This window comes from Cottoperca gobio, chromosome 4, assembly GCF_900634415.1.
Source record: "Cottoperca gobio chromosome 4, fCotGob3.1, whole genome shotgun sequence".
Taxonomy (NCBI): Eukaryota; Metazoa; Chordata; class Actinopteri; order Perciformes; family Bovichtidae; genus Cottoperca; species Cottoperca gobio.
In genome coordinates, this window is record NC_041358.1 from 15,466,800 (window position 1) to 15,484,869 (window position 18,070).

The 18,070-nt window shown below is 38.7% G+C and overlaps 1 protein-coding gene across 2 annotated transcripts in view; it reads right to left on the reverse strand.

Moving 5' to 3' along the window:
* LOC115006655 (homer protein homolog 3-like) overlaps nucleotides 1-16,080 on the reverse strand; it is a 41,623-nt gene extending 25,543 nt beyond the window's left edge. The window contains exons 1-2 of one of the 2 annotated variants that reach the window (XM_029428989.1): nucleotides 15,621-16,080; nucleotides 13,533-13,578 (exon numbers count right to left, since the gene is read on the reverse strand). In XM_029428989.1, coding sequence (XP_029284849.1) covers nucleotides 13,533-13,555 — 23 coding nt within the window. In that variant the 5' untranslated portion in view covers nucleotides 13,556-13,578; nucleotides 15,621-16,080. The remainder of the gene's footprint in view (nucleotides 1-13,532; nucleotides 13,579-15,620) is intronic. The other variant, XM_029428990.1, reaches the window with a different exon arrangement.
* Between the last annotated feature and the right edge of the window lie 1,990 nt (nucleotides 16,081-18,070).

Consider the following 18,070-nt stretch of genomic DNA (forward strand, 5'->3'; position numbering starts at 1 on the left):
GGTCCCTGTGTCACGAAGGCATCACGTTTTCAAAACTGTGTAGAAGAGGAGGAGGAGGGGGTTTTATCTGGTTAAAGCTGCCCCCGTTTACGCTCCTCATCTGTGCGTCCAGTATGGTGGTAACCGGGTAGTGTTTCTCCACAGTATATTTTAAGTAATCAAATGTACATAAGGAGTCAATAAACAACTTCAACAACACATTTTAAACAGTTAAATGTACAGTAACCACTGCAATATGTATGCATGGAATAACACAATATCAAACTACATGCTACATGCTAATGCAAGAACATACATGCAAATGCAGATTGCATACAGTGATAAATATCTACACATATCCATTTATGACTGCAGGTTTATGTTACCATGTCTGTAGTCTTTAACTGAGACACGAGTCATGTGTTTTTGAAATGTAATTAGTCATGTTCTATGTTATTTAAAAGTGGGTTGAGGTCATATATAAATTAGTCACATTTAGATACGTTCAGATGTGTGCAGCATTATAACACTTTCCAAAACATGTTTCAAGGACGTGGTAAAGGTATGTGTGGCAAGCCAGAAAGCAAGAAAACATTAGGCTTTGTCCAAGATAAACTGTATTTTGTCATCTTTTTTAAATGATTATTTTACTTATCATTCAATAGTGTTGTTTTCCATTAGTTTGTTATTATTGTCTCATGAGCACCTGATGGCACTGGTGCAGGATTAATCTCCCAGCTGAAGCACTAGAACAATAATAAACAGCGTTGTTGTTCTGTTTTTAAAGAAACTATTATTATTATTATTATTATTATTATTATTATTATCATCATTATTATTATCATTATTATTATTATACACTGATCTAATATTTGTTTAAACTACAGAACAACATTTTATTTGACCTCTATTGAATCCAATTGTGGTTTTATTTGTGGAGGTTTTCTGCCATGAGTGTATGATCTCACACTTATAACACACATCTGTTTGTGGTGCTTAAAGAACAGAATAAAAAATAAAAAAAACAGCTCAACTGCAAAATGTCTTCATGAACAATTTCTCCAGTTTCTCCCAGATAATCCAAGGTCAACATGAACATGAATAATTATCGTTATAAAATATAAAATAACTAAAAGCGGTTCACAGTCAATTTGTGGGTAATCCTGAACCTCCCATAATGTTTGCCTTGTTCATTTTACTTACAGCATGTATATACATATTATACTTTATAGGATCTATTTTTGGATTGTACACTTTTTCAGAAAAACAATACATTTCAGTTAATAAGCTTTCCTGTGCTGCTTTATGAAATAATTCAGGCAACAACAATTAAAATACATTCACAGCTAACCTTATGAGCTAGTCAATACTTGGCTAATGGAAATATAACACACGGACACAAAACCTTGTATTAGTACATTGATCAGAGCCAAAAGGCTAAAACATCTGTACCCATCATTAAAATTAACTGAATATCATTATGATCTTGAGTGTGAACCATTAACTTGTTTGGCACTTTAGGGATTTCTCACTCTCCCACCAAGTGTATGATGGATTATAAAGCTATATTTAGGGACAAAAATACCCCCAATATGCGAATATGATTGCGTTTTCCAGGAACCTCGAGGTCATCAATGTTCTTGCGGTGTAATGAGGCTATTGGTGCAAATGAAGCTGAAGATTTGCTAACCGCTAGCAGTCCAATTAGCAATCATGCTTGCTGTGGGGACTAACATTATACAGCTAACACAGTTTGCATAACGTCAATGTAGGCAATGAGCCGTTCCCATTGCAGGTCAATTATATACTGACATTAACGAGGATAATGTGTGCGGGGAGGAGGCTCTGTTCTTTGTCTAAGCAAGAGAAATAACCATATAGGTCAGCACTGTCTATATGAAGCATTGTTCCCACTGGGTTTGGTTGGAATTATTTACATTTGCATACAAAGAATAGTCGTTATTGTTTCAACACAGATTACACAATTAACAATAGACAATAGCAGCGCAGCCAAGGAAGCAGATTAAGGAATCAGTCAGATCCAGGATGGCAGCAGCTAGAGCTAGATTAGATAGATTGACTTCATTGTCCACATTAAAAGTGTTGGCGTAGGGTATAATATACATGTTCTGGCTGCCCTTGGGAACCTAAATTGACGGCCAGACGGGAGCGCGAGTGTAATGAATGAGAGGAATCTGCAGTTTCACATTTAGCCTTCCTGTGTACAGCACTGTCAAATATATTGCATAATTGTTTCTGTGACTTGCCAATCAGCTTTCCTGCAACACTAACCATGTTGGAGTTTGTTTTGCTGTGCTTTGCACTCAAGTGGCCGTACCATGGCGTTATGAAGATGCAATAAATATGACTGATGATATAAATATGAATCTAAACTGGAAGTGTCGTTATCTGAATATTTTAATCAAAACAAAACTAATCAATTAAATCCTAAGAGCCAAGGGTAGTATTTGTGTTGTTTGGTTGCTGCCACTTAAATAAGGACATTTTTTTATTTCTTTTTTTTAAAATCAGTTTAGTTAAAATGGAATTTGTTGGTGCAGATCATCTAATAAGTAAATAGGACAACAAACTGGTCAAAGAAAACATGTTGTTTGAGTTATTGATTTTGTGCGACTATAAAGTTAGTCACTAACCAGCTTGTCTGATTATTATGTCTTTGACCGACAGCATTTAACTTGGTTCTACTTGACTCAGCTTGATTAGTTCTGCGCTGCCAGCTGTTTTACAAGGAAGTTACTTGTTGCTTAGAAAGTTACAACCCATGTGAACTCTTTCTATGGACCTTCTTCACAGCCGATAGTTTGACATATTTGGCAATCAATAACCTTAGTGATGGCTTCCTTCCATTTGAATGTGCCAGTTCCAGTGTGCCGCTACTGGGTATACTGGCCCTCTGTCGTGACTAACTAGGACACTTCAATAGAATTAAGTCAATAATGTTTTAATTTACACCCATCCTTTTCCCTCTACGACAAAATGTCTGCCAATAAAAACTAACACAACTATCAACAGGGAGTTGTTCAGTGCCGTCTCTTACCAAATTGTTGTTTTAAATGTTAATTGTGCTGCAATCAACGCCCTGCTGTTAAATACAGTTGTTGCTGTAGTAACAGGGAAAGAATAAACATGTCCAGTTTGAGTAAATCTTATTTTTACTGCATGCTTAATTTGCAATGCATGCTTCACAATGGCACTGATAAGAGATGGACTGTATTTTACACATCACTGCTGGGTTTTCAACATGTAGACTATATGTTGTTGTTTATGCTGGAAACAACAATTGCAAAAAGTCCATCGGATAACAAAGGCCAAAGTAAAACACTGAAGTGATGCTAAATGCTTTCACATTGAACGCACCACAGCTTTGAAAAACTTGGTGTTTTCTAAGAAATTAAAGAGTTACTAATTTAGCAACAAAGTTGGCAAGAATAAATCACTTAAAAACACCATCAATTGTATTTGGTTTTCATTGGTGTTAAACTCAGCTGCTTAGATTATACCCATCTGTAACCTCTGACAAATTATGACCACATTCAATCTGATCCTGAGACAATAACCCAACACCGTTACAGACAGGGCATCTGTAGGGCACACTTTTGTATGAGTTATCATCTCTTTTACCTTTAACATCCACTGTGCAATCGCCCTTAAGCACAGCCATTTTAAGAACAATTTATCAAGTGAAAATGTGGCTCACAGTGAAGAGACTGTGATAGAACCAGCAATCTTTCTTTAAACTAAAGAAAGATTGCTGGTTCTATCACAGTCAGGAAGATTTACTCAAACTGGACATGTTTATTCTTTCCCTGTTACTACAGCAACAACTGTATTTAACAGCAGGGCGTTGATTGCAGCACAATTAACATTTAAAACAACAATTTGGTAAGAGACGGCACTGAACAACTCCCTGTTGATAGTTGTGTTAGTTTTTATTGGCAGACATTTTGTCGTAGAGGGAAAAGGATGGGTGTAAATTAAAACATTATTGACTTAATTCTATTGAAGTGTCCTAGTTAGTCACGACAGAGGGCCAGTATACCCAGTAGCGGCACACTGGAACTGGCACATTCAAATGGAAGGAAGCCATCACTAAGGTTATTGATTGCCAAATATGTCAAACTATCGGCTGTGAAGAAGGTCCATAGAAAGAGTTCACATGGGTTGTAACTTTGATAGAAAGAAAGAAAAAGTGTTCAGGAGGTAAAATCCTGCTGAAGATATCAGACACAAATCAAGCAAATGATCAGCACCATGAAAGCACTTAACCATATTTAATAAAACTAATCACGTGGCTGCGTAACAGATAACCACGACTTTGTCGACTTTAAAAGGAAATACACCAATAAGTCAAACATAATTAATTAGAATCAACATCAAAGTAAAAGAGCTTCCGAAAGAATTTCCATTCTATCATATTCTCATCTTAATGTGAAACGATGACTGACTGCTCATCAGCTCCCAGCAGTCACAGCGGATCACACAGAAATTAATGTTCCGTCATTCATTTGGCACATCTTCACATTGCGCTGAGAAAAGCCAGTCAAGCTAATCAGCTCAGACAGGATGCATCACGTCGAGGTTTGATGATATGAGCCGATTAAAACTGGATTAAATTCCTCATGAGGTGAGGAAGAGCAAACTCTGCTCAGCAGTGTGACAGTCACTGAAGCGTGTCTATCCTAATGCAGAGCAGTAGTGAGGAGTGTAGTCTGATGGGGTACTTCACACACACACCTGATCTAATTAACAAAAAAACTGCGTCGCCCTTAATCAAATCAAAAGGTGTTGTGAGAGTAAACCCTTGCAAGACGGTGTTGAAGGAGAGAGCTACTCATATCTGACAACCTGAAGAGCGTTCACACAAATGTTACTTCCCAACATATTCATCCCGACAGGAAGACAAGTTACCAGATTTATGTGTGATAAAAGATGAAGATATAAATGAACACCTCCACAGAGTGCTGCAGGAATGAGTCATAAAACTCAGAAATGAGTTAGCATTTTTGCACTTTCAGTTCCCTGGTCTCAAAGTCAATGGGTTTTTGGTTCGATCGGTGGTTAACCCGAGCCTTTAAACTTTTGTTCTTCTACATAAAATATGGCAGGAAATTATTCGTTTATTGCCTAATGCTTACTTCTGGTGATTGTATTTACGCTTCAAAAAGTGGTGTATATTTGTGAAGATTTTCTTGCTGAACAAAACTTTCAAGTATCATAAACGTTTGTTTTCAACAGAGCTTATTCTTTTGCAGTAAGTCAATTAAAAAATCTCATTGACTTTGTCGAGGGAACCAGTACGATGCCAACTTCTGGGTTAAATTACAATAAAAACAACAATAAATTCCTTCACTGAACATTTAAAATATTTGCATAAAATATGCTCAAACTATACTTAAGGATCAAAAGTAAATAAAATAACTCCTCTCAAACAGTCATGTTATTGGATCATTATTAACATGTTAACATTCTGGTTTCTTCACATTTAATGATATTCTACAACTTGCAGCGCTTTGTATGCAAGAGAGTAATACCAATACTTCAAAGTGGACAACATGATAGTATAGCATATTGTGCGTTTAAAATCTTAATCTGCAAAGTAAATAGTTACTACAGCACTCAGATAAATGTCGCAGAGTAAAAACTACAAAGCTCAGTAAGTATAAAGTACCAATAAATGAAAGTACACAAGTAAAGTACAAGTACCTCTAAATTGTACTGAAGTACTTGTATCGTTAATCTTCACACACACCAGTCACTGTGCTGAGGGAACCTGCTGTGAGCCAGAGGCCTACATCCAGTGAGGGGTCGTTTTCTGGATTAATTATTGTCAATCTATTCCAGGTCAAATATACGTCGCCCCCCCCATCCCCCCCCCCGGTCATATTGTACACATTCACTGCTGCACATTCATGCGTGAGTGGAGGGAGAACTGATTACAGCTCAGTAATTAAAGGGGTCAAAACGTGACAACATGTTTGAGATGTAAACTGTTTCAGGCCCTACATCACATTGTTTTTCTCAGGATTGAGAATCTACATCTTTATCGTTGCATGTCTCAGAGTTTTACTTACGCCTCTAAGACGTCCTATGGGGAGGCTGACCAAGTTTAAAAGATGAGGTTTAATATTATGGAAAAATTAGGATACTACTCAAATCTGCAGAAATAACTTATTTAAAGTTTAAATGCTGTGTTCAGATTTTCATTTGAGATATTTGTGTCCATGATCATTTAAACTATGAACATTTCATACAGCATCTGTCCACCCAGAAACCACCCTGACCTCCAAACTAACCGATTAAAACATTATGAAGGAAAAAACCTGGAAAAGCCACAACTTTATAAAAATGTCTCTTTGTTCCGTGTGAAGACACAGAAGTGTGTTGATGCTGCTCCTGGGCTTTAAGAAGAGGACTGATGCAAATGTTACATTTAGTTTACCCATCAAGGGAAATGTGAGAGGTATTTCATAATTAGAAAAACTCACCCAAAACTAAAAAGGTCAAAAGTTTGACACGCCCACCACATCAAGTGTCTCTGCCAACTTTGTTTTCAAACGGATCTCCTTTCTCTCTCACTGAATCCTTTTATACAGAAATTAGAGCTGCAAGTAATGATTATTTTATTAATTTATTAATATGTCTATTATTTTCTCAATACATCAATCAACCCACCATCAAATTAATTAAATGATAAGTCAATTATCAATATATTTTTCTCTCTAATTTGAAATAATATCTAATATAATAATTGTCTTCATATTTAGAGGCAATAGTGTCTAAACTACAAATGTGCTAAAACTAATGTGATTTACCTGAGAAGCTTTTGAGAGCTGGTTTTGTTCGTGAAACAGCCACTTTTTTATTTAAGGAGAACAGCTAGTTGGGCTCTGAGCCCAGGCAGGCAGGCAGGCAGGCAGGTAGGCAGACCAATGGGAGAACAGGGCTGAATCATCAAGTGTGGCTCAATCCTCTATGGGCAGAATCACTTTTCATTTTATCTTCACTTCTGCACGTCTTTGTATTCATGCCCCACACAAGTCTGCAGCAGCTTGTCGCAGGGGGGCCATCACCGAAGGAGCGTCTGATGATTTTGATGTGGTGCCAACTGACGGATTTAAAAAGTACACATTTCTTTAAAAGAGTTTGAGAGTTTGCCCTAAAAAGAACTTGATATTCTGTCATTGTCAGAGAACGGAGAGTAAAGCAGCTGACTAAGCTGATGGCTGAAGTTTCTTTAATACACGTGCTCTACATTCCCCTTAAAAGCACACAGCAATGACACCAGACACAGGCGGAGGCACGCAGCCCTGAGGCCATCAGCTACTCTCCACCCTCATGATAAATTAATTGCCGTGAAGCATTCAGATGAATTTCGAGGCTACATCCGGGATGAGAGATCTGATACAATGTCAGACCGAGCCAAACAAACAGCCCTCCTGGAAAAGACTTCTGCTGAGCGTTCAAGCTCTCTTTCTCTCCATACAGATGAAATTATTCATCTCAGGAAACTATTACAATGGTTTTTGGCTGCATCCTGCAGTAAAGGCTATAAAACAGAGGGACATCTGGACGAGCTGGAAGACAGACCGTACGGGGGCTGAGCTTTCGACAGGGAGCCGTCAGAGAACAAGGAGCTAAATACACTTCCTCTGACCTACGAGGCTGCGTTCACGGCATGCTCAGTTTCCAAATACTGCTCGGACATCTCTGATAACAGTTCATTCCCTCCTCTGGAATAGAAATCACATCTTATATAGATACAAACTGACGGTGATGAAAGACACGTGCTGAACAACTTTGAATCTACACATGGGAAGGATGCTTCATGGATCCTCTTTAGTAAGGTAAAGTACACATGAATGAGCCAGTGGGAAATACAACTTCAGTTACAGGTCATCATCAGAGCTTGAAATTCATAAATATCTTTTTTTAATCAATTAATCTGTTGATTATTTTCTCTATGAATATGGTAATCATGTCTCCTAAAGCCCAGAGTGACATCTTCAGATGGCTTTTTCCATTCTGAAATTTTGGGACCTGCTCTGAAAAACAGGCCATTGCAAAAACCTACCGGACCCCAACATGGAATAAGCTATTTTTCTTAAAGACAGAAAGTCCCTATCCGACAAGGACACAAGGACAGTCAGACCCAATCCAAATAGATTCAGGGATAATTAGACCTGATCCAAAATGTGGTCGACCAGAACGGACAAACAGAGAGAGAGAGCTCCAGTGCTGGCAGCAGTGTGATTTTCCACCAAATAACAAACAAATCACAAGTTTCACTTTCTCTGCAGTTCAGCGTTCACACGGTCGGCCTCCGAAAAACACATTTTCTCCTCGAGGATTATGACACACCACATTATCAGAGAGGATAGTCTGCTTGGCTACACAACAGGACCCTTCCTGACACGATTAGACTAATTATAATTGGTCAGGTGGACTCGCAGAGAACTCTGATGTAAGCACCCCTTTTCTAGTTACTAATGCAGGGAACACAAGTAAAACAGTTTTTGAGTGTTAGAAAAATATTCTTAAAAGAAACTCACAAAGTCAGGATCAAAATAAAATAAGGGTTAAATCAATATTCTTGCAAGAAGGAAGCTGAGTTTATACATACTAAAGATTATCAAACTCACACATGCAGGTTGTAAGGCTGTCGTGTTGCTCAGAGGAGCAACTGTCCCTGCTTCAATATTTATACCTGATTCAAAGGGCAGGAAGTCAAGAAGAGCTTCCAGGTCAGTCTTCCTTTTGTTCACACAAATGGGGGTTTACAGTAAAGACAGATGTGCTGATCAATCAACTGAGGAATGTTCTTTGATTGATCCGTAGTTCAGCTGCAGTTCACACTCCTGTCCCCTGCTGTGCTAAACACTCAGTATCTGTATTTTCCCATCAGTGAGTTCATAAATAAAAGTAAATAATGTGTATATTATGACCACACAGCACGTGAAGGTCACTTCCCGACAAACAAGACAACAACCGAGAGCTTGAGCAGCTTTGTGTGCACACAGTTGAGCCCAGAACCAATTCCCCCCCCCCCTCCCAAAAGTCCTAATCACTGTGCTCCAGACGCTGAGCGTCAGATTGCAGAACGGTGTGAGGGCTCGAAACTCTGTGTGACAAATGGAATAGCACTTTTTGAAATCGCATTATCTGAACAGAGACATTTGTGTGAGTGTTAAAGTTTGAGGCTGTATGTCGAGTTTATTTTTCCACTCCCTGTTTATGGGTTAAAACGTTCTGTTGAGGTAAATCAACATAATACACAAGTCATCATCATGACACAAAAAGTAAGAAATATATAATATTGTCGGCTTCTTTTATGTTGTGTCTTCAAAAAAGGATCAAATCAGCACAACTGACACTTTCAACCCAGCATACATTGCTGAAGTGCTCCTGAGCAACAAACAATGCTCTCAGTTCCAACAGTACATATACGGTTAGGGCTAGTTATTATAGCAGAAATCCTAATGACGATTATTTAAACACAATTACTCATTGACTTTGGAAACATTGTGCATTTAGAAAGAACATTTTGGACATTTTAAAGTGAAATGCATCAGTCTGGTGCACTTTGAGAAGCTAGATCTATGAAGAACTTTGTTCTTTTGTAAATAATGTTGTGCTCTAGTAAACCATTGGTTAAATAGATTAGAATGATGGATTCAAGACGGGTCGTGTGGGTTGCCGACATTGACCCGACCCGCCAAGTGGGGCAAAAGAGCACCGCTGTAAAAGAAAGGGGTGCGCTTGATTTATAACACAAGACAAAGGAAGAACATCATTGTGAAACGGATTACCGCACAATAACCATTGTATCTCAATAATATTGTTTTCATAAATCGTTGGAAGACAAAATTGTAACTGAAATTAAAATGTGATAATGCTGTATATCGACATACTGTATATATACACACACACACACACAAAATAAACAAAACCTATACAATGAGTAGCATTTGTGATTCTTAAACCATTTTAAAATTGGGTGAGATTTGACATAAAAATGACAATGAACACATCCATAGTTGAAATATTCTCATGCTTTCATACTGAATAATTCATTTCTGATAAGTTTACGACTGTAAATTAAGAAAATGCTCAATGTCTTTCTGATTCACTTTGTAGTACGCACGCACACACTTTTTAATCCTCCCTCACTGCTCTCTTCATCTCTCCTCTTAACTTCAGCACCCTGAATCTGTGAAGCTGCACCTCAAACTGTCAATAATGGAGCTCTGTAAGCTCTGCGGGCTGTAAACAGCCTGGAGGGAGGGCAAAGCTGCAAAGCTGCAAAACTGGCTCAGTAAAAATCCTACCGGTTGAACTTAAAGTGGTTTCAAGTTCACACTTGAAGTTCACACTTGAAACAGCTAATCAGAAAACGTGCAGGAGATCTGATGAGGGGGAAGATGGCCAAGAGGTTAAGCAAAGGTCAGCGGACGAGCCGTATCATTCAATGTTATCGCCTTTGATTTAGATATGTCAGAAAGATCTTTAGGCTTTTACATTTCCACTAATTGTACCGCATTTTGTAACCACAGACCCAAGAGCATATCTAGGGGAAGAGGAAACAAACCCTGAGAACAATGTAGAGCAGAATCTTTTATTTGACTTCAGTCATTCATCAAGAACAAATTCCAAAACTTTTTCTTCTCCCAGTTTCTCAAAATGTGAGAAATTTGATTATTTTCCTTCATATCTCTGTAAATTGGATATATTTAGGGATCTGGGCACCAGTTGTTATGGGCAAAATGAGCATCATTTTAAGTCAAGTATTTATACAGCCAAATATCACCATTGCTGGTACGCTGGAGATGTAACAATGTAAAGACTGCAGATGGTCTTATTGGTCAATATTGGATTTCACTTCATGAAAGGTTTATGAAATAACTCAGATTGTATCATTCAGATTCAATTGAGAAGAGCAACACTTATAGTTGAGAGGGGGAGAACAGGGGTTATCTATAGAAATATCGTAGTTGTATCGTGATATTAAAGTATTCACAGAAAGCCATGTTCAGCCTGTGTGGTTGAATAACACGTGTTGACCCATATGCCAAGAAAAGAAATCGAGTTGAATTCAGTCTAAATGAGAGCGTCAGCTGAGTGCTCCAGCAGAGCATCATTTTTCACCATCTGTGCATTAAGATAACACAAAACTGGAACTCTGCAACACTTTTACAGCCTCTGGGGACTTCAGGTTCTGCACGGACAGAAAAGGTTTGTTTTTGCTTTTCTTTTTGGCAGTTTCTCTTTGTTCCTCTCAAAGCATTTCTCCTTTAAAGGGTCTGCTTCCTCTGACCTCTGAGAGTAAGCCGCCTCGTGTCCACATTCCCCAGCCAGCGAAAGTGTCCGGTCCAGTCCGGCAACATGACACGCTACAACTACATACCAAAATAGCACAGCGAGGAGGAAACGCTAACTCACGCTGAAGCACAAGCCACAGCCCAACATATACACACACTGCCAAAGTTTTTACACTGGAAAGTGTTGATCAGAAGATGTCGACCAACTCACCAAGGATCTATTACACGACCACAAGCCTTTCACTGGCAAAACAACCAAACATTGAGCTCTTGGTGTGTTCAAATACAGCACGGCACTTCACTTATCTGAAGGTCAGCTCCTCTGACTGATAACTTACTGCTCTCTCCCATTGTGAGGGTGACACCAAGCTGGAGTATTCAGGATATCAAGGTCAGGGAGAGACACGGAAAAAGAGATGATGTTTTGTCTTCATCCTGCGGCAGCACTGTTATTACTTCCATCGTGCCAATAAAACACGGTGAAATGGAGTGAACAGAAAGAGAGTGAGCAGAGATGTTTATTCATGCAATTGCAAATGTCTTCAAAACAGCAATTAAGAGGCTCTTCTCCACAGAGCAGCTGGTTTCTCCTTGGGAGGGCGCAGACTATGAGCAGCTATTACAGCGTTATTACTGCAGATTAACGGTTATGTTCCCTTTGAATAATAGGAATGGTTCGACATTTTAAGTAATCTTATTGACATATTTTCTGAGCGTTAGATGAGACGATTAAGGCCACTCCTAGACATGCGTGTGGTATCGATCTTTCCATCCAACTTTTGACACGTTTATTTATCTCCCAAATGTTGAACTATAATTTTGGTTAAGGTGATACGCCATCTTTTGTGTATCAAACACTAAAACAATGACTGGTTAGCTTGGACTTGTGTCACTTTTACATCTGTTCAAAATGTCATCACGTCATCATTTTGACCGTTTAGACATTTGTGTGAAGTTGTCATAATTGGCATATGTATCATTCAGTTATGTGAGGTCACAGAGACCTTGACCTTTAACCACCGTAATCTGGTCAGTTCATCCTTGAGTCCATGTTGACGTTTGTGCCAAATTTGAAGAAATTCCCTCAAGTCGTTCCTGAGATATCGCGTTTAAGAGATTGGGACGAACAACCCGAAAACATATTGGCTCCGGCCTCGGCTGTTGCCGGCGCTGAGGTATAAAAACAGTTAATGATTCTCTTATGGTCTCTAAATGTGGCACTTGAAGCAATTCATCTTATTTGCTCAAGTTGATGTACTTGCATGATTCTTAAATGTTTTGTTGCTGTACCCACATGGTTGAATGCACTTTTTGTAAGTCACTTTGGATAAAAGCATCAGCTAAATTATTGTAATGCATCTCTTGAGGATTGACATTTTGTGATTTTATACTTTCAATCTACTGCATGTCAGACGAATACATTGTATTTTTTTTACACTAATAGACTGTATAATATATCTGTGATAGCTGTAGATATTTTGACAAATACAGTTTGACATGCAAAACATACCAAAAACGTACAAAATACAATGCACTGTTAAGAGTTTGAACAATCCAACAGGGGAGCTGCAATGGAGCAACTGACAGGGGGGACGATATGATGAAGGAGACAACAGACAGCGACGGCACGAGAAGGAGAGGGTGCGGACGACATCCGCACATCATGCCGAGCATGAAACCTCCACTGTGTGAAGCAGATCTTACAGTTAACAGTATTCAAAGATACTGAGGGGAGGATAAACATTGTGGGGATGTGACAAGTGTGGATTTGATTCAGAGACAAATAAATGTTTGATGAAGTAGGGATGGGCGGATATATCCCTAAAATATCAATAGTACAGATGCTGATGTTGTATTCTTGAATATTAGAACAGAGCCAAAAAGCATAAATACACAAAAGCTCTTTCTAAATGTCATTATTTAAAGCTGACTTCTCCATTAAACGCTGCCTTATGCTGGCATTTTACAGTGTTTCAATATTAACATTTGGTAAATGTCCTTGTTTGTTTTAGCCAAATAACATCCATGTTCAGACAAAGTCATAAATTATGAATAAATACTTATTTAAAGCATATTTCTTTTGCTGAAGGAAGTTACAGGTATACATAACTATCATATGATTCCCAGTATCATTTGGGAGGAGATCAAAAACTAAACTTGAGTTTATCGCCCATCCCTGCCATGCAGAGCCACAACACAGATGACGGGGGTTTGTACCTCTCTCGATGTAGCGGGAACATTTTACAGCTCGCAGACAACTCCTCTGCAGCAGAACAAGAGGAAATCCAAGTTAAACTGTGAAATTAATTACCTGTGGAGCTTTTCAGGCATTAATTACCGACATCTCAATGAAGCAGCTGTTGGTACCAAGTGTTAATCCAACAATGAGGTTGGAAACTATAACCCGGTTTAGGTTCAAAGGTGCTTAACAATTGAATAATCCATAAAGAGAATCCCAGCAATGTTTTGACAGATTTAATTGACAAAATAACAAGATAAAACAAACCAGGTATTTGTTTGCATGTGGTCATCAGTATTGATTTAACTGGATGAATGGAAATTGAAATCTGTTGCAGTTTATAAATAATGGGAGCCTTCAGCAGCCTGTTATAGAAAAATAAAAGATCTCCATTAATTCAAGACTCTTTCTCCATCAAACTTCATATTCCATTTGTACAAGGACTTTAATGTGTCAGGTGACATGGTTAAGTACTTTAAGACAAGCTGTACACAGCATGAAAGCACTTCAACACCGTAACTAATTTTTGACATGGAAATGTTAACCTTTACAATCAGTGTTCATATAAGAAAAGGGAATAAGATTTACCCCAGAGACACAATCTGTAGAACATCACTGTAATCTAGCCCGAGATCTGCAATAAACAGGTGATTAGGTGATTGAACTCAGCTGCATTTAGTCCCCACAGAGAAATGATGCAGAGTTGATGTCTGGTCCGAGCTCTGACCATGTAAAAGCATCAAACAGAAGCTAGCCAGTCTGACTGAGATATACTATGTGCTGATACCACACATACATATCTAGGTACAATGGATGGGGTCTGGAAGGTTTTATATGTAAACATTGAACTCTGAGTGAAGTTAGAAGTTTCTCAGAGACCCACTGACAGTTATGTGGTCAGATATTTAAAAGCTGTTTGTGGTCAACTCAGATCATTTGTCTTTAAGTACTTCAACCTCTGTACATTTGGAATATGGAAGTAGAATGAGAGATCAACTTTAATTTTTTGTAACATGAAACTATCATATCGTCCCATGCTTCACTATGAACCTCTATTCATAGTTTAAGTTGCAAGTAAATAGACCATAAGACTAGAATATAACAGCATTTCACAAGCAATGTAAGCATTAAAACACTTTACCTTTGATAGTGAAGTGTATATTATTATTAAACCTGGCCTGCAATATACATTTTGTTCCACTGTCACTTACTAAAGTGTATAAATAATGGTTTTCCAAAGATGTATCAGTCAACCCATTAAATATAAAACTAGTACTAAAGGAGGCTCTAATATTTGAATAGCATCTCAATTAAAGTGTCACTAAACGGGCCCACAGGAGGCTGACAGCATGGACTCACATGGTAATGTGAGGAGGGTTCAAGTGTGTCTGAGCCAAGAGGCCTGTGTGTATTATTACACACACGACCTGGAAAGGGTCCAGTGTGTGTGTGTGTGTGTGTGTGTGTGTGTGTGTGTGTGTGTGTGTGTGTGTGTGTGTGTGTGTGTGTGTGTGTGTGTGTGACGCAAATAGCAGAGGAATAGAGAACAGGAAATCAGACCAACTCAGTTAACTGCAGGATGCATGAATAATCTGTGTGTTTCATCATAGGACCATAAAAAATGATCGCATCTCAAAACAATCCGTCTGTGTATCAGCCAGAGTTGAATGCAATGCAGCTATGATCTTTACACATGTGGATTTTTCCTTTTTACGTTCACACATGTCATTACGGTGTAAACGGACATCAGACTGGATCGAGATCTACGTTTCACAAATAAATAATTCCTCTCTCGGTAACGTCTATCAGAATGTACACAACGAAAACAATGCAAGTGTCACATGTGAACTGATGTTAATCTTCTAATTGAAAGGCTTTTTTTTTTTTTTTTTTTTTATAAAAAAGGAGAGAAAATATGCCGTTTAACCGGACTAGACATCCACAAGCTCATAAAATTCCCACAAATCTCTACAAAGTTCACTTTTAAGCATTGCGCCATCTGAACAAATCACTTCCAGACAGCAGGACTGCAGCACACACATTTTATACACAAATGTCTAACTTACCCCATGCTCCGGTGATCTGGATGCTGTTTTGCGGACTGATTCCACTCACCACTCCACTTTTTGTCCTCGTCTCCTCGGTTTCCAAACAGATTCGCTTCTTCCCCAAAATCCTCGACGCAAATTACATTTCCGAAAAAAAAGACAAATCACTTCCGACTCCAGATTCCCCGTTTCCCCTGCAACAGTACTCCTCTCCTCTCAAGTCAGTTGTTGTACTCCAGCCTGTCTGCCTTTCTTTGTCCGCGGGTTTCCACGGCAAGCAGCACCGCAGATCTTTCGTCCCCTTGCGTAATTACGCACCTTGAATTGTTTGGCTCAGTTCTGCAAGCCGGACAGACGGAGGAATGTCGATAAAAGTCGGGCAGCAGAGTGCTTTTGGCTCAAACCTCGTCCAGGACTTGTTCTGTGTTCCCCTCCCGCCTCTGTCACACTGGGATCATTCAACTCCGGGACCGTGGAGCTTCTTAAGCGCCATCTGATGGCTACAACGCAAACTACATACCCGCCCCCCTCCTCCCTTTCTACTTAAATGTCAGAATGTGAAATAGCTTACATGTGGAAACAGCCCGAGGACGATATTCAAACACCCCCCCCCCCCCCCCCCCCCCAGATGTAGCGTAATAAAACCTATGAACATTTGAAATTGTTCTTGGAAGAACAGAAGCCAAATGGCTGTGGCACAAAAAAAGCAAATAGGTGCACACTCCTGTGTTCATCTCACGTTAAATCAGATAATATTGTACATAAAGCTGTTTATAAAGAGCTATATGGTAATCCTATCAAATATTATGACGATTATAATCTACAGCAAAATAAATATCTAGCTGTTGATAGGATGGGAAAAATATAAGACTGGAAATCCGATTGTAAAAAAACACAAATCTCAGTAAACTTACTGTGCTACATTTACATTAAGCCCCTACGGGAATAATATGCATTAATATAATGGTTTTATTCGCTAGGCAGTGAAGCAAATATTTCATAGCAATGATTATGTCATAAAATGTCTGCGTTTATCTCACTGATAATCACATAATATTAAGGATAGCAAACAGAACTGTAGAAAACCGGAATAATACTGCACCCCCTTTAAATGTCACAGAGAACATCAAACCAAATGATATTAATGATCCACAATCATGTCTTAAAATGTCTTTATTTTTATTTTACGGATAATATTTCAAAGATTTATAAAATATAATCCCCCTTTTTTAAGCATCATATGGTTTTAATTTTATTTATAAATCTGACTTGATCTGACACAAACATCAAATAAGCCTTAATACACATGCACATGTACAATTATGAATATGTTTGGCATTGTATGGAAGATAGCAATTTACCCCAAAGACATAACAAATTAAATAAAGATATAAAAGGCCATAAAGTAAAATGTTAAGACAAGATATTTTTCATGGAGCTGCTAATTAGTAAAGAAAAGACAACAGAAGTGGAGAATATTTCGCCCAAAAGATTCTTTCGAATTAAAACTTCACAACTTTCCTTAAAAGCTGTTAAAACCCCACTGCTGCGTAATGCTTAGAAAGAGCTGCACTTCCCCTCATTAATGTATACAGGCCTAGATTTGAAGTCTCTGATTCCAAATGAACCTTTGCATGAATATGAGGTGAACATGGAAGAGTGGAGCATCAACTGTAGTGGAAGAGCAATGGGAGCAGCTCCTGTGGTCTAATTGAGCTGCTCAGTGGCCTGTTACAGCGATGCAGCTGACTGCTGCTCTGTGCTGTAGGAAGGCAGCAGGGAACATCAGATCTCTGCTTTACATGCAAACAACTCTCATGCTCATTTGAAAAGACACTTCTCAGCCGGTCTGAGGCAGTCTGCAGCACAGCTGGACGGTCTGGGCAGGAAGGAGCTGAACCTCCAGGCCTCTGCCTTTAACACAAAGGGTATGAATCACCTCTGGCAGCCCCAGTGTGCACACGCAGATAGGTCTTCTTGGAGAAGATTTCTCTCCTTTTCCAAGTCAAGCAGCAGCTGAATCAAACTCATGGAGTCTTCTTCACGCTCACTATGGCAGGTGGGACAGAGGGACAGAGAGACAAAGATAAGTGATGTAACAAATCGGAGAATCAAATCTTAAAGGGTTAAACATTTTAAAGAAGCTATTTTGCAATTAATCTCATTGTCTGAAAAAGCTTGTGTGTGCAACCCTCTTAACTCTCGAATGTCAGAGATACGCATACAAATTAGCTTGGTAAAAATAATAAGGTGCTTCAAGCAAGGTCAGTCAGAGGGAAAAATCAGTGTGATCATTAAAGCACAGATGGCCAGTAAGGACTGACTACGGTGATAATTCAGACCAGCTTGGGATAAAGAGGAGGCTGTAAACGCACCACAACGCACATCTTCTGAAAACGATAAATGATTATGTATTATTATTATAAATAAAGATAGGACTTCATTGATCCCTTGGTGAAATTCACAAG